The 18,142-nt window shown below is 41.4% G+C and overlaps 1 protein-coding gene across 4 annotated transcripts in view; it reads right to left on the bottom strand.

Annotated features, from left to right (window-relative positions):
- The window catches only part of GALNT7 (polypeptide N-acetylgalactosaminyltransferase 7), a 121,561-nt gene that overhangs the window by 25,446 nt on the left and 77,973 nt on the right, over nt 1-18,142 (bottom strand). For 2 of the 4 annotated variants that reach the window (XM_005300048.5, XM_065596585.1), the window contains exons 4-8: nt 10,116-10,246; nt 9,742-9,821; nt 6,794-6,976; nt 3,622-3,739; nt 962-1,084 (exon numbers count right to left, since the gene is read on the bottom strand). In XM_005300048.5, coding sequence (XP_005300105.1) covers nt 962-1,084; nt 3,622-3,739; nt 6,794-6,976; nt 9,742-9,821; nt 10,116-10,246 — 635 coding nt within the window. Of the gene's footprint in view, nt 1-961; nt 1,085-3,621; nt 3,740-6,793; nt 6,977-7,135; nt 7,319-9,741; nt 9,822-10,115; nt 10,247-18,142 lie in introns of all 4 variants that reach the window. The other 2 variants (XM_042842095.2, XM_005300047.5) reach the window with 2 other exon arrangements.

The following is an 18,142-nucleotide window of genomic DNA, read 5'->3' as shown; positions in this document are numbered from 1 at the left end:
TGTAGAGGAGCTTCTCCAACCTCAGAGCCCTGCTGTAAGGGAGGTGATGGTATCAGAGCATGCGTAGCCCTGTGCATATCTCAGTGCCTGGAAGGATCAGTCGGTACTGAGGTAGACTGCTACCTGTGCTGTCTGTTAGAAGCCCCATCCACATGCTGCTTCTTGTGGGGTACTGGTGGCTTGATATCAGGTTCTCATAGAACCTCAGAGAGTGATTTATGGGGTGACCTACCCCTCGTTAGTCTCTCTGGAAAGAGAAAGAGGCTTCTTAGAAATCCTAAACTCTGAAGGTGATGCCGCCACTGAGGCTGCCTCGGATGTTAAGACCGACATATGGGGGTGGAGAGAGCGGACACCACTGAGTTAGTGAACACTCCATTAGCAGGAGCTTCAGTCTAGCCACCCATCTTTCCAAGACCTGCCTTTAAATCCTGTACAAACCTTACACTTAAATGGGCCGTGGATGTCTCCAAGGCAGTTGACACAGCTCAAATGTTCATCACTACTGGGAAAAGACCTGTGGCAGTATGGCAGGGCTTAAACCCCACAGTATAACACAGTGGGGTGTTGGAGATAAGCCCCCTTCTAAACAACTGTATAAAACTAAAGAAATAAAAAAATTAAGAATAAAAATAGCATACAAAAAAAACAGGAAGCTGAGACTCAATGGACACTCATCGCTCTGTCTCAAGCCGCAGGCAGTTGAAAGGAACCGAGTGACAGCAGATCCTTGCCTCCTTATATGCTCGTTTGAAGCACAAGATTCTGCTCTGTGCAGGCAAGTGCCTGCGGACACTGTTTTGAATTCTCTGGTTTAAAGCGTGTGGGCGCATGCGCATCCTACGGTGGAGCACTCCCTAGAGACATATACTCCAAGACTTGTAATAAAGAAGAAATGTAGTAGGTGTACAAGCATTGTTATTTAAGTTAAACTACTCTGCAGTTTTAAGTAAAGTCTCACCTTCAGAGTAGGAGAGGACCCAACGTACACTGGGGGTGGATTTCCTTGCCAACCCTGGAGACGATAGATGTGTCCAACACGAGAACAAGGAACAAACAAGAGCTTCCCTCCACATTGCCAGATCTATAAGTTAAAGAACAGAGTGGTGGAAAAGTTGACAATACACATGTAAACTAAACTTTTAAAAAAACAAAACAAACAATTACAAACTAATTTACAATAGATTAAAAAAATTAATTACATTAATTAGATAACATGCTGAACTCATAAAATAAATTTATGCTTAAGCCTGAAGTAAAATTAACAATGAGAGCTTGAAATAAAAGTCCTGGGCTGTATCCAATTCATTCTTCAATTCTACAATGGACATGTTTACAAACAGCATTCTATAAATAATGTTTTTGGGATCCTATTCCATGACTATTTGCAAAGACAGGAATAAATGGGTATACAGAAACTGGAGCTGGGCAGGATTTATTTTATTAAACATCAGCTCACATTTCATCATCATAGGCAGTGTTCTTGCATTTATACTCACCCCACATATTTTTCCTAATGAAAGTTATGGGGACATGGAACCCTTGGGTAACTCACTGGACTACTCTGTTCTGGATAGATTTGTTCATCCCAAAGTACAGTAGCAGTCACTGAAGGACAAACTTAAGACAACTGCACCCAAACTAGGAGATAATCCTAATCACATATTCATAGAATCATAGGACTGGAAGGGACTTCAAGAGGTCATCTAGTCCAGTCCTCTGCACTCATTATCTAGACCAGGGGGTGGGCAAATTTTTTGGCCTGAGGGCCGCATCTGGGTATGGAAATTGTATGGCAGGCATGAATGCCTGGTGGGGGAGGGAGACTCTATGGGGTGTAGCATGGGGGGGGGGGGGCTCTATAAGAGATGGTAGCAAGGTGGGGGAGCTCTACAGGGGCAGTACCGGGGACTCCTAGGGGCCCTGCCAGCAGTGACTCCAAGAGGGCCGTACCGGACACCGTCATGGGTGGAGGCACCCTAGCTGGGACGGGTGCGGCCCCTGGGTGTTTTCAAGGCTCTCGAGTGTAGGGCCGTAGGAGACCGGAAGGAGATTGGGCGCGCTGCCGCATAGGGGGGAGAAAGATGGTGCTCATCAAGGGAATTGTGAGTTGGGGGCTGGGGAGCCCCGACCCCCCCTCCCTGGCTGGAGTGGCAGAGTGGGCCAAGCCCCGAACCCCCCTCCCTGGCTGGAGTGGCGGAGCAGGGCAAGCCCCCAATCCCATACCCCGGCAGGAGCTCGAAGGCCGGATAAAAACATCTGATGGTCCAGAAGCGGCCCGCGGGCCATAGTTTGCCCACCCCTGATCTAGACCATTCCTGACTGTGTCTTTTAATGGGGTTTGTTGACATCTGAAGAGATCAAGCCTCCAGTTAATGGAAACCCATTTACCCATCAACATTACTGTTGTAACGCTAAAACCAAAAAAGAGGTGAAGAACACCAAAATGAAAAAGTAACACTGAAACAATAACACACACCACTTTAGGGTCATCCATTAAATTTAAGAAAAAAGAAAGACAGTTTAAATGTAGTCTAAATAATGCTGCTTTTAAATGTTTATAATTAAAGATGGGCCTGAACTATCACACATGATCTGAACACATTAAAACACTGGGGATGTTCCAAATCACATCTAATTCCAGATTAGGACTGCATGACTTGGGACCATCTATTCATAACAGTTAGTATTATTCATAATATTTTACTTTCTTGACTATGTGGATCTTATTATCCTATTGGTTTTCTTTCCGCAATTTTGTTTAAATGTTTACTAAAGAGATTTCCTTTACAAATTTTGATATTACATAATACTTCTATATTTGTAAGCTCGAACACATCATCAGTTAAAGTGGCTTTCAGTTCTTCTGAAGAGTTGTGTTCCAGTTTTATTTTTGTCCAGAAGTTAAACTAGTTTAAATGTTCATTACAGGACTACGTAATGACCTCCATCATCATTTCAAAAATCACTACACAGACCATTGCTCACTTTCTAGACCCAAACTAGTCCTTGCTCAAGCAAGACCCAGGACTGGAAAAAGAAAGGTGTTGCAAATGAGGACTGAGGCTCATTAGGAGAGATCCGATTGCAACACCAATCTGATTACAAATGTGCTCAGTTACTTTAATAAAATTCAGCCCAAAATTTAAGGGTCATTGTCAAGGATGTCCGATCAGAAATTCTGTCTAAAACATTTGTTCCTGTTTTTGGGGACACAGCTCTCTGTTCTGCTTGTATCTGGGTCCTTTAGAGTCTAAAGGGGCATAAGAAACTAATTCTTATGATCTTAAATGTCTTGCTGGATGGAAGAGCATGCATATGTCTAGCAATCAAAACAAAATTCAGTGCCCTGGTTTTGTTGGTGATGAGTCACCTCACTGGGAATTTTCCATTTTTATAGTCCTTGTTTTGGGAAGCCTATTTTTTTTTTATTAAAGAATTGTCCATAATTCTGAAGAACCATAGGGTCATTTTTCACCCAGAAGGGTGATTGGGAAGGTGGGGAAATATCGGCAGGTTAGGTTTCTTGACAGCATTCTTTAAAGTCATGTCCATCTATGTTAGTATTTCCAGAACTAAGTAAATTTTTCATTTTAAAAGGCAGATCAATTTTGCTGTTACCTTGTAAGAAATTTCAAAGTTTTCACCACCCCAGATTTGAAGACCTGGGTCATAGAGACCCAGTTCAAAGAAGAAATCACGTTCAATGGCAAATAATCCACCAGCCATTGCAGGGGACCTAAGAGAAAGAACAAACAAAGTAATTCCTTTCACCAACAGAACATGACAGTCCTCTGGAAAAAAAAAAAAAAGTTACTCTTAATATAAGAAGCAATTTCCTGTTAATGCGTGTAAAAGATTAGACTGATGGCAATACATTTAGAAATTACTTGGCTTTATTACTGGTTCATTAGAAGCCTTCAATGATTCTCTGAATTTGATACTTGTGATAGTTTTAAAGCAGTCACTTATTAATTACATAGAGCATTGGCCCACACTTTTCAGCCAATCTGCATCTGAAGTTACATGCCACTTATTGCCATGACAAGAACCATTGTGGCGACAAACAGAAGAGGTCTATTCATTTCGTGATGCATATGAGAGCATGTAAAGTGGACTAGACTCTATAGTACACAAATTGTGTTCTGAGAAGCTGCCACCTTGAAATCTCATTGTGCAAGATTCTAGTTATACAGGTTTAATCCATACTTTAAAAAAAATTATTAATGTGAAACCAGTGGGAGGGAGGGCCAGGCATGGAGGATAAATAATTTAGAATTATTCTCAATGAAATTTTTAAGAGGGGCAGTGTACAGGCTTCAAATCTAGGTTTTGTTTAAGAAAAGAGTTTTGTAAAACCTTCTACATATGCCAAAATTTTGATAACATTAAAAACTATTAAATGAAAAGATGTTCTAGTTTTGATTTAAGCATTTTACTGCAATGGTTGCAAACCAAATTCTTTAGCAATGTGCTAGGCACATGAAAGTGAAACTAGCTAGTCTATTTTCATTGGACTTGTACTGTGTCGTCCACCTCGGGATCAAAAAGCACTATAGAAAAATTAACGAATTAAGCCTCACCCAACCCCTGTGAGGTAGGCAATTATTAAAAACAAACAAAACAAAACCCAACCCAACCAGATCAGGAAACAGGGCTATAGAGTCTCCTGGTCACCAGGATGATTTGTGGCAGAGACAGGAATAGAACCAAAGTCTCCAGCCCATCCTTGCTGAGCTAAGTAAAATCCAAACAAGTAAACTAGTAACATAAAATGTGAATAGATTTTAAAAAATCTGCTTTGTTTCATGGTGGTGTCATTAGTAACACTAAGGACTCCTTTAATGTATTGAATTTTGAACTTGATGGTATCCCTTTTAAATATTAATGGCTATATATTCCTGTCCTGCACAGAAATGAATGGAAGGAAACCATTTAAGCTAAGCTGTAGAGTTAGCACATATTCTCTGAGCAACCCAGAAGAGTGGCAGGTGTGCAGAGAGGAAGGCCAACAAAAGCAACAAAGACTATGGATCTATCACTGTGAAAATCTCTGATCAGATGTATGGTGGGCTCTTCCTGCATGTTCCCCTTGACTACGAAAACTTACTGTAGTTGTTTTCGACATCCCCTTATTCCACATAGTTGCATCATATGGATCCTTTTCAGAGTCCAAAGAGCTGCATAATGCAGGGATGTGGAACATCATATGGAAAAAGGAAATAGGCAGAAAGAACAAGCACCCCAAAACTAAAGGAGAGCACAAGCCTGAAATGTTGAATTTTGAATCTTGGCCTCTGACAAGAACACTGTAAAATCCACACAAGCTCAGCAGTTCATTTTACAAGGTCTGAGGTGGTGAGCACTAAGATTTCTGAGGATCTTTCCACATTACAAAATGTTTAAGAACCAGTTTATTCTGCCTATACTACTATTTTCAGCAAAATGATTAGCTAAATTTTAATTGTTTTCATATTACTGCCGTAAAACGTGTATATAGCTTGGGCATAATGGGATATGGTTCTTTTTCAGAAAGAGAGCTAAACGGTCAATAATTCAACTATTATAGCTGTCACCTAAACCATTTTTTTAAAATTCTGATTCTCAGAACCGTTCTGAAAACAGTTTATAAAGTTGTGGACAAAGAATGTGATAGCAACCTTTGAAACAGCTTAACACTAAGTAGTTTAGTGCTGATAAAGTTCCAATGTGGACAGCCTTCTTCTCTATGACAGGATACTGTCTATATTACATAAAGTACTGAATAGACCAAAGCTTCATAATTTCCTTGAACATGTTTTGCCATTTTTGCAAAGAAGCATCACAGGGTGAGGGCTGAGTGAAGCATAACATCAGTTCCTGCAATTTGTTTAATCCACAAATAAAAAGTGCTATGAAACACTATTTTCTAAATACGTGAAAGTGCTTTCAAATAAAAGTCATTGGTTACAAGATTACAGTAGTATAAGGGAAAATATAGAGCAGAATCACAGCCTCCCAAGTCTCAAAAAAAGTCCAGTAACACTAATGTTTAAGCAAAAATTTGCATGTATTTTTGATAGAAAAGAAAACGTTCCATGCACAAAGCAAAAGAAATAGGATGGAATACATGAAATTCATTAAAGCCCTCCCCCAAGACCGACTGGAATTTTTTTTAGTTAAGTACATTACAGAGAGCAAACTTAGAGCTAGTGGGTTATCTTCCTAAGATTTCAAAGTAGTGCACTTGTATTGGTCAGATGGGACCTTCCATAAAGCAAGTGGGAATGATCTGACACAAAAAAGAGGGCCTATATTGCTCCGGATGCACTTGCATTGACCTATTAACAAGGAGTTGTACACATGCATCCATAAGAGAAAACAGCCTAAACATTTTATGTATTATGAATTTTTTTTGAACATTTGTAGCATGCTTATTATGGAACAAACAATTAAGTAAGCAATTTTTATTATTCCCAAAACCATACCTGAAAAGAGCCCCCATTAATAGTTCCATGAATTTTGCTTGGAAACCAAATGATAAGAACATGTTTTTCCAAATGAAAATTATTATTCTGAAATACATCCTATATTTTGCTTGAAGAAGTGTTAAGTACATAACAACAGAAACAGAGAGGCACAAGAAGTTAGTGAAGCTACATTAGCAGCATTTGACCAAAATAATTAGTAATAGTAAGATGCTTTCTTTTTGGACAAAGCATCTTCAGTTGTTAGAGTATTAAAAATACGTGCAAGTATTTAATAGATCAGTATCTCCTTAAGAAGAGAAATGGGTAAGTGATTTAGTGATTACCGATACGGCTCAGTTTGTGTCTTTCTCATTTCCTTCTCTTGCTTGGTCAAAGGCACCCTCTTCCATAGCATACTCCAATCCCATGCTCCTCTAGCAAACCCATCTTCGTCACCACCCCCTTGGGGTATAATAGTGTAAGTGTTGCCATCTACGACATCTATGAGCGGCACAGTGCATGTGGTTCTGCAGGGTTATGGATGGCGGCAGTGAGGATGAGGTTAGGTACAAGGACCCACATGTCACATTTACACGAATCGTAGTTCATGGGAAAAGAGGGGGAAAAATGAGATGATTTAGATATGCATTCAAAACAATTCACAGAATAAAAACAGCACTCTTTACCGATAAGGCTCAGTTTTATGCTTTCTTTTGGTCTTTTCCTTGTGGCTTAATGGAATTCGTTTCCACAGCAAACTCCAGTCCCAGGCCCCTCTGGCAAAACCATCTTCATCCCCACCTTGCTGCGGCTCAATGGAATAATCATTTCCATCTATGTAATCTATTAGAGGCACAGTACATGTAGTTCTGAAACATTTTGGAAGGGGAAGAAGAGAGTAAAATATAATTTAAGAAAGATATGCTGTCTAATCTAATACATCTACCATTAACTTTTATTTTTTATTGAAATGTAACAAATGAAAGGTCAAATGTAAATATGTATCATCTCAAAAATGTAAAACTCCATTCTAATGGAAGAAAAAAAATAATATACTTTAACAGTCCACATGTCGATGCCAGAGCATCAAATTACCCAATCCAATGGTCAGAAGTTAAATAAGGCATTAATTACTCTCACAGTTAAAAATTTACCACAGGAACAATTTACCAAGGGTCATGGTGGATTCTCCATCGCTGGCGATTTTTAAATAAATTATTGTTTTTTCTAAAATGTATGGTCTAGGAATTATTTTGGGGGAGTTTTCTGGCCTGTGCTATATAGGAGGTCAGACTAGATGATCACAATGGTCTCTTCTGGGCTTGGAATCTATGAAATGCATACTGAAAGCAGACAAGTTATGGCAGAAATGTTGACATACCAATCCTAACATTGGCCTTCTGATAAAATATTGCCTGGGGCAATGCGGGGGGAAAAATGGGAGACCTGAGAGGGTTAAAGGAAGAGGGAAGTACAGATCTCACGATTTTATAATCTTTCCATAATTGCTGCTATTTATGTGGGATCTCAATGATCAAAAAACAAAAAAGTTTTAGCTCTTCCTGTTGCAAATGGAGCCTTTCACTATTCAAGTCTGTACAGTATACTGTTGTCCTATAAAGCCATTCTCTTGGGGAAAAAACAAACCAAACTTCGCTGCTGTTGGATCAGGCATTTCTCAGCAGTGGTTTTAAACACAATGGCCAAACATCCCATCAGAAGATTCTACATTTGGTTTTTACAAATACACTGTTTGCTGTGATCAGACACAATATGCAATTAAGATTAACATTCTCTTGTTTTTCTCCCAGTGTTTTCATAATAGGCTCTGCTGATGCATTGACTGAATTGAAAGCTTAAGTTATCGCGTCTTGTCTAAACGCGATAAATCGATCCCGGAAGTGCTCGCCGTCGACGCCGGTACTCCAGCTTGGTGAGAGGAGTACGCGGCATCGATGGGGGAGCCTGCTTGCCGCGTCTGGACCCACGGTAAGTTCGAACTAAGGTACTTCGAATTCAGCTACGTTATTAATGTAGCTGAATTTGCGTACCTTAGTTCGAAGTGGGGGGTTAGTGTGGACCAGGCTTGTGAGGCAAATGCTATATACAATGAGAAAAACAAACAAGGGGAAATGACAGCATAATGCGTTACCTCCAACCAGGAGACCAGAAAAGTAGCTCTTTCATCTAACTCTTTGCAAATTTCCATTTCAGGGCTTTGTACAATCGAGTAGCAGCTATCAGCACCCCTCAATGCTGTGGCCTTCAGCACCAATCTCTCTCTCTAGGTTTTGTCTTTGAAATTGTTTCTTCAATGTTCTCCACAACCTGTCTCCCCCAGGTAAAGGGACATTAGACTGAACAGGAGCAAGAGAAGTGCCCCATCCCAACCAACTGAAGCACCTGGAGACCTGTCCTATCACCAGTGCAGTGGCCTTGCAGGACTTGTTTCCTGGCACTTTTTAAACCTCTGACATACTTGTAGTTAAGACTCTTGTGGTACGATAGGCTGAGGGATTCAACAGCTTTAAAATAAAGATATGCCACACTCCCATACCTCTCTTTCAACTACTGAATAAGCCAACTAAAGCTAAAACAACAGCACAGAGCAACTGCAGCAGCCAGGTGGTTCAAAGGATTGGAGGCAGGTTGGGTCCATGCCCTCTTTATAGGCTCAAATAGAGTTTTGTGCACATAGGGCTTGTGGTTCCAACATTAACTACTCACACAGTGTCTGGGAATGCAGACAAGACACACACATCCCAAAGGCGAGGATTTGTTTGAAACAATTCTCTAACTTTAGATTTAAGAGAAACAAATGTATTTTTGTAATAACTACCATAATTATTGCAACCTTAAGATCACAGGGGCTTTAGTAGTTTGAAAATTCCCACTAAATCAAAATTGAGCTCCTTCTCTCTCCAATTCCTACCTCCATTTTAAATATAATGTTTTTGATTAGCTTTAATAATAATCTTGTTTAAGAGGGCTGCTCATTCATCTATAGTAAGACATTTCCACAACAGGGGGCCTGTAAGATAAAGTCTTTGCAACAGACTGGATTCTCCTTAAATGTAATCTACATTTGAGTACCTTCATTAAAATAAAGTAATTAGAGATTTATTTGCATGACTATCACTTGTTACATGATCATATCTTCCACTCTGGGAGATGACACAATAGTTGTAATGTGAACAACACACTGAATATGGTTTAAAACATGAAGATTGTTACTGTGACTATTTTTCTTCTTAGGAGGCTTTCGGAGTTATAGAAAACAGGATAGCGTTACCTGTCCTTAGATATAGGAGCTACAAGTGGTGCATACCAGTTAACTGCCACCTCACAATGGGCATCAAGGTAAATCAAAACCTTTAAAAACAAAACAAAAACAAAAAAAAAAAGGCAGGGAGATATATCATTTGAGATTTCTGTATACAAATCACACATTGATTGAATTATCATATATCTTAAATTTTGACACAAATTTATACAAGATTTTTATTACACTATGGTGTAATACCTCACTATAGTGAGGTTTTAAGAATTTAAACCATTCTTATTTCAACAATGTTCATAATAAAATAACCATTTTAAGATTTGTTAAAAATATCTATTTTAATGTAAAGAAAATACAAATGATTTTATTTATCAAACATTTTCTACCTGTCCAAGTTTAGCCTTCTGAGCTCCAATGCTTCTAGCTTGAATTAAACCTTCTCTCCTCTCATTTCGAAATACCTTTACAAGGCCATTCCACTGCTTAATGTACTCGTCTAGTCTTTCTTTTAAGTGCGCTATCAAATAATAATAAAAAAAGATTTTTTTCCATGTTATAACAATTAGCATTACACTTTTAATGCAAACTAAATACAACTGACCAGATTTACTAAAGAAACCTAGATGTTCAGAACTAAAAAGGTCTCAAATACAACACTGCCCGATCTATTATTGATAAAGTGCTCATAAGTGTGATGAAAGCTTGATTTAAAGTTCTCTGATTTCATAGCAGGAGTTCTAGCTTTAGTACAGAAAAAGTTAATAGCTGCACTATACTAAGGGATTGCCAAAGTAGATTCTGAACCACTTTTCAGCAAAGACCATAGTCAATGACTCTTCACTAACACTCCTCATGATTTTGACTTGATATCAAATTATTTTGGGCAATTTGCATGATGTCTTTGTTAAGTTATCTGTTTTTGTCACCTAAAACTGCTGGGAACTTGAGGCAAAGTTCTGCCAGACCTGGATCCCTCTATCCCTTTCAACCCCTGCATCTCCGGGGTCAGTCAATGCTTCCCATCCATCTCCTCAATGAGTATGTCCTTGTAGTGGCAGCTGTATTCACTAGAAGGAGAGACAAGGTAGGTGAGGTAATTTCTTTTATTGGATCAACTACTATTGGTGGAAGGTACAAGCGACTGAGCGCTTCTTCAGGTCTGGGGAAGGAAGCAGAGATAAATACAAGTTGGAACAGATTGTTAAGTAGAAGGGGTAACATGTTGGAGGCACTCACTTGAAATGAAATGGTGTTAGATTGTTGTGCATAAAGGGTTTGAAATGGGCAATTAAGGGTAGCAGATAGTGTGTGTATTACAAATTGTTGTGATGAGCCATAAAACCAGCATCCCTGTAAAGTCCATGAATTTTGGTGTCTAGCACAGTTATGAATTTAAGTTCTCTGGCTCGCCTTTTGAAGGTGTTGGCAGGTTTCCCTTGAGGACAAATACTGAAATATCAAAAATGGAATGATCACTTTGTGAAAAGTGTTCGTCCACGGGTGATATGGTAATTTTGTCTTTTATCATTTTTCTGTGAGAGTTTATTAGAGAGCATAGTGATTGTCTGATTTCACCCACATAGTTGTTATTGGGACATTTGGTGCACTGGATGAAGTACAGCACATGTTGTGATAAGCATGTATAGGACTCATGAAGTTTGAAAGATGTGTTGTGGGGCAAGGTATTGATCATTGTAGCAGTGGAGATAGGGCTGGTCTGTGGGGAGCTTGCTTCTGAAAATTAGCTTGGTGAGGTTGGGAGTTGTTTGAAGGCCAGAAGAAGAGGTTTGGGAAAGATTTCTTTCAGGATGTGGTTCCAATCAAATATGGGCTGTAATTGTTTGATGATACCCTATATGGGTGGCAGATGACAAGTAGGAGAGTGCAGTCAGTAGGGAGGCCACTCATCTGGTATTAAACTGATCAGTCCTCTTTTTGAGAGGTTTGTCCCCTATCTGGACCTGGGACAAAACCAGACATGTCTGGTTTGGTCCAATATCGGATGGGGGATACCACTCCACCCCTCCAGCACTTAAAAATAGCGTCCCCTGTGCAGCGTGACCTCACATGCGCCATGCTGAGAGTGACGGGGCAAGGTGATTTTAAAAATGGCTCCCCGCTGTGCAGTGTGACCTCACATGAACTGTGTGTATGAGGTCATGCCAGTGGGGGTGGACCCAGGCTGTTCCTGGAAGTACTGGAATTTACAGTATTCCGGGAACATGTGAGTAGCCACCTAAGTGGTCAGTGGGTTTCTTTTTCCTATAATGAAGCAGGCTCTCCCAGGGCATTTGGATGGCTCTTTTCATGAAGTGATTCCAGGGAAATCTGCACAACACTTTGAAAAAGCAAGCTTGGGAACTTAAATTCATAATTCTGCTAGACACAAAAAGCCATGGATTACAGGGACATTGGTTGTATGGCTCATTACAACAAACCGCAATATACCACACTGCCTGCTATCCTTAATAGCCCACTTCAAATCCTTTATGCATAACAAAGTAACCTCCAATTGCCCACTTCAAGTGACTGCCTCCAACATGTTACCTCTTTTACTCAACAATCTATCCCAACAGCTCTGTGAAGCTCAAAAGATTGTACCTTCCACTCACCAAAGTTGATCCAATAAAAGAAATTACCTCATCTACATTGTCTCTCCCATATTCTGGGACCAACAGAGCTACAGCAACACTTCAATAAACAGAGCAGCTGAAGGATGATGACTGAGGGGCATGGACTGTGGTCCATCATCTGAGGATCATATCACAAAGTAATACACAAAATGATAAAGATGGAGAATCACTGATATTAGGCAGAAAAACTCTGAGGCAGAGAGAAAGTTTCAGGGAGGATGATAGGAGACAGGCTGGGCAGCAGGGACAGGAGGGGCCATACTTAAAGGGCTCAGTTACATATTTGACAAAAATAAATAAATCAATACATTCAGGTACAAATATATTCTGATGTGGAAATCACATCCCTACACCACAGTATGGAAAAAGTGTTTCATTCTTGTAGAACAACTTTGCACAAACGATTCAACTCAGAAAAGTCTGAACATGCACCAGAACAGGTATGTCTTGTCTCCATGAAGTTGCATTGATTTACATAAAGCTGTTAATTTAAGAAGATTTCCTTAAGCCAGTGCAAACCCCAGTGTGGACTCTTATTTTGATTTAAGACTGACATATTTCAATTTACCGTAAGTCAATTAAGAACAAGTTTAACCTACACCAAAATAAACCACTCAAACCAAAATAAGGGTCCACACACTAGTTTTCACCAGTTTATTTAAACCAGTACAAGTTTATATATAAAAAAGACCTTAAATTTTAGTCTCATAAATTATTACATTTTACCTCACCTTTGACAAAACTACTAAGAAGATTCCAACTTCAAAATGTAAGTAATGAGGTTGTGTATTAATAATTGAAATAAAATGGATTTTTAAAAACCAAAAGATATCCAAATTTATTTCAGGAATCGTACACCAAAAACAGGAATTTTTGTTGAACCTGCTTTCTTCCAGAGCCACCTGAATACTATTTAACCCTCCATTAAAAAAACAAAACAAAACAAAAACTTTAAAAATATGATTGTCAAAATCAGTAGGGACAAAATCTGATTTACCCTCTTCTCCCTCCCTTTACATATGTTTGCAAACCTTCTGCAATTCTTTGAGGGTTACAAACATTTCACTTATACCTAAAGACTAAGTTAGAAAAAGGACAATTATTTATATATAAACATATATGATGTATGTCTTATGCATTATACAGAGAATACATGATAGATGCAGGATAGACATTTTACAAAATGAATTTAGTGTGGATTCATAACTACAAGAAAGTTATGAAGTCATCCCACACAAATGTCAATAAAAGCTTTATACCACACCATTACTTATATGCCTCATACATTACAAGAAGACTTAGCTCTCTGTAAAACATTCCTGATTATTAAAAATTGAATATATTTCTAACACTTTCTGCCTACAAAAGACAGGTGCTTTAGTTATTATAAATTCACCTATGCAGGACTCAGGCAGGAGTGGGCAAACTTTTTGGCCCAAGGGCCACATCTGTGTGGGGAAATTGCATGCAGGGCCATGAATGTAGGGCTGGGGCAGGGGCTTGGGGTGCGGGAGGGAGTGCAGGATGTGTGGAGGGGTGCGGTCTGCAGGAAGGGGCTCAGGGCAAGAGGTTGGGGCAAAGGAGGGGTGTGGGCTGGGATGCAGCAGGGGGCTCAGGGCAGAGGTGCAGGAGAGGTGCAGGGTGCGGCAGGTGGCTCGTGGCGGGGGTTGGGGCGCAGGAGGGGTGCGGAGTGCAGCGGGGCTCAGGGCAGGGGGTTGGGGTGCAGGAAAGGTGTGGCAGGGGGCTCAAGGCAGGGAGTTGGGGTGTGGGAGGGGTTCCGGCTCCGGCCCGGCGCCGCTTACCTGGAGTGGCTCCAGGGTGGCAGTGACATGCACCTGGGCCAGGGCAGGCTCCTTGCCTGCCTGCCCTGGTGCCGCTCCCGGAAGCGGCCGGCAACATGTCCCTGCGGCCCCTGGGGAACTGCGGCCAATGGGAGCTTTGGGGGAGGTACCCACAGGCGAGGGCAGCGTGCAGAGCCCCCTCCCCCCACCCCCCCCGATGGGCTGGATCCGGCCCATGGGCTGTAGTTTGCCCACCCCTGGCTCAGAGGGAACTATGAAAATCTCTAAAACTGATTATGGAATGTTTTTCCATGGTAGGTATTTCAGAACGTTGAAGTCCATTATCTAAGGCCCTTCCAGGCCTAGGAAGTGAGTGCCTGTTCCCACTGGGAAGCTGTAGATTTCCCCCTTCCCAATATTATACAGTTCCAAGGTCTAGCCTTGCAGGGATGCAAGACAACAGAATATAAAGTCCTGATATTTTGCGTAGACTGCGTAGGCTTTCGGTCCTTCATCAGTTAAGACTGAGCCGATCACAATATGTATTCCAATCTTCTCTCGCTCTGGCCATCCTTTGCCATGTTTATCCATATCTCCTTGTTAAGAAATCATCCCACTTCTTTGGAGGCTGACCGCATGGCCGTTTCAGTTCTCGCAGATACCACTCAGATATAGCTGCAGTCCATCTGTTGTCACTGAGTCACCTGATATTTTAGGTTTAGAAAATCTGCCACTGGCCTAGTGCTGAATTTTGTCCACCCAACTGATATATTTTGTTTCTTTAAAAAATATATATAAAGGTGGTTTGAAAGGAAAGGTTTGTTTTTAAAATTAATTTTAAATTAAGAGTTTATTCCTGTTATTTTAAAAAACCCTTAGAAATATCAAGAATGGCTAGTCTGGTTTCTCCCGATTTTGCTGATAAACCTCCTACATATTTCTAAATAGCGAGCGCTGTCAATTAATGTGATTAAATATTCCTGTGGCTCTCAACTGTTCAGATTTTATTTCTTTAGTTCCCAAGTTATCATAGGTCTTACCTACACAAGCCGTTGTAGTGAACACTCTCATGGTGATGCTACCAGTGATGTAGGTCTACTGGGACCTTCAATAGGAGCACAAGCATAAACAAAGCATCAACATTAAGTGATGTCTGTACCACTGTTTCAACTATATATGCTCTGAGCAGGGTTAGACAATACACTGATAAAAACAGTGGTCATGGCATATGCTAGCTCTCCCTCTGCTGCTACCTCCTGTGGGGCTGCACCAGTGGCAGTAAAACAAGACTTAAAAAAATAAAATAAAATAAAATGGTCAGTGTAGAAAAAGCCTATGATAACTTGAGAACTAGTGTAAAGCTGAGATCAGGAGCCCTTAGCTGATGTAAATCAGCATAACTCCTTTGGATTCAAATGGAGTTGTTCCAATTTATACCAGCTGAGGATCTGGTCCCTTTTCTTTACGAAGGACATTAAGGCCTCGGTTCAGCAAGGTATTTAAGCATTAGCCTAACTTTAAGCACAAGTGGTCCTACTAACTTCAGTGGAACGTCATAGCATTTTGCTGAGTCGAGGTCTAAATGCAAAACACAATGTTAATGCAACATTAACGTGTACAGTTAAAACAGAAGGATTCAGGAAATATAAAAAGTAAGGAACCTGCAGCAATATAAAGATCAGCTGTACCCTCCCTATGTCTGATATTTGGCAAAATAAGAAGATATATTAAAGCTATACCTATAAGAAACAAAGGAAAGGAAATATTCTATATATGTGCACAATGTGACCAAGTTGACATTGATATACACCTCTACCCCGATATAACGCGGTCCCCGGGAGACAAAAAAATCTCACCGTGTTATAGGTGAGACCACGTTATATCGAACTTGCTTTGGCTCTCCCTGTTCCTTGTTCCCTGACCACCCCCTCTAGAGACCCCTGTCCCTAATCACCCCCAGGACCCCACCCCCTACCCAACTCCCCTGCTCCCTATCCCCTATCCACACCCCCTACCCGGCACTCACTGGCAGCGGAGCAGCCCGGCCCCAGCCCGCTCCACTCCGCCACCTCCGAGCCGCAGCGCTCCGCTTCCCGCCGGTCGGTGAGTGCGGGGAGGTTGGGGAAAGGATGCCCCCCCACACTCACCTGCAGCAGGAAGCAGAGCAGCCCGGCCCCAGCCCGTTCCACTCTGCCAGCTCCCAGCTGCGGCGCTCCACTTCCCGCCGCAGGTGAGTGTGGGGAGGTTGGAGAAAGGACGTCCCCCGTACTCACCTGCAGTGGGAAGCGGAGCGCTGTGGCTGGGAGGTGGCAGAGTGGAGCGGGCTGGGGCCAGGCTGCTCCATTTCTGCTGCTCCCAGTGAGTGTGTGTGTGGGGGGGAATCCCTTCCCCCAAGTCACCTCCCGCAAATGACATGGGTGGGGCCGGGGCGAGGGAAGCGGAGCGGGCTGCTCCCAGCCTCCCGCTAATCCCCAGGGCCACTCTGGGACTGCGGGGCCCCAAAAAGTGCCCCCCTTCAGCTCCTGCCTCCCAGACCCTGGGAGGTGGGGGGGAGCCCCTGACTGCCCCCGAGACCTTCTGCCCCTTATCCAACCCCTTGGCCCCGGCCTGGCCTGGCACCCTTAACACGCTACTCAGAGCAGTGTGTCAGAGCTTTACCGCCTTGTATGCAAACCTGCATTATATCGGGTCGCGTTATATTGGGGTAGAGGTGTCGAAACTTTTGCATTCTTTAATGTTTGGATTTTAACATCCTATTAATGCACACTTTTCCATTTACGATATCAGAATTGTGATGATTTTACTAACGTGGCATTGAATTCCTGTCATTGCTATTCTCCTGTGCTTCTGACAAAACAAGTTAACAAAGAAAACCCACTCTGGAAATTCTCTACAACAAAAAATATTATGCACAGGAGAGAGTGCAGGGGGAGAGAGAAATGTGCCCTTTATTATAAAGAATTGTTCTGAAAATATGAAAGATGCATAAACAATGCCATTTCTTTCTAGTAACTAGAAGAAAATAATATTATTAATGAATAAAAAAGATACGCTAATAGGTGCCCTTAATGACCTTTTATCATTTTGAATCTGGCATTTAGGAGCACTGCCAACAGCAAAAACATCACCTTAACCTCAAGCTACTCAATATGCTCTCATGTGGGGAATCAGAGCTCCATTCTTCACTACCAAGGTGGTAGTGCAGCTAATATAGCACAAAGCACCTGAGCTGAGGCTCAAGCTTTTCAGGGAACATTGTCTGGTAGCTGCATTTAACCAGTTCCCGATAGGGAAAAGGAGAAAATGCAAAATTAATTTTGATTTACCTGAACCCGTGAAAACTGTACTACTGTATGCACATGCAGTAAATCACTAACAATGATAGCATGTGTGAAGCATGCAGCTAAGGATGGCAGAGTTGTACATATACCTGACAGATTTATAAGCACACTTTACAAAATGTTCATGTGCTGGGACTAGGGCCTCTCAGAAGCCCTGGCTTCAGAAGCTTACATGATGTATAATTAGCTCCATGCACCTTGTAAGGAGCCCCATTCTGCCAGCCTGAAAGCAGGAGATCCCCAGCTCCTAAGGTTCACAGAGATGGGCCATATAAGATGCTTGGGATATGGCACTCTGCTAGTTTCTAGCCAAATGGTGTCAGATTATGTTTTGGTTGGTTGGTTTCCTCCCACCCCTAAAAAACATAGGAAATGCCATACAAAAACTCACTATGTTAAAGTTGTATGCTTAAAAACACTGAAGAGAGTTAGGAAATATAATACCACTGAGTTCTATATAATGCTTTTCATCTGTAAACCTCAAAGGGCTTCACAAACGAAATAATATTGCCACTTCCTTTTTACAGATAGGGAAAATGAGGCACAGAGAGATGAAGTGACTTGCTCAAGATCACCCAGCAGACCAGTGGCAGAGATGGGACTAGAACACAGGTCTTTTGAGTTCCAATCCAGCACACTATCCACTAGGATACATATT

Source organism: Chrysemys picta, chromosome 5 (assembly GCF_011386835.1).
Source record: "Chrysemys picta bellii isolate R12L10 chromosome 5, ASM1138683v2, whole genome shotgun sequence".
In the NCBI taxonomy this organism is placed as follows: domain Eukaryota; kingdom Metazoa; phylum Chordata; order Testudines; family Emydidae; genus Chrysemys; species Chrysemys picta.
Note: the sequence above shows the minus strand (reverse complement) of the source record. Positions and strands in the feature narration are given on the sequence as shown.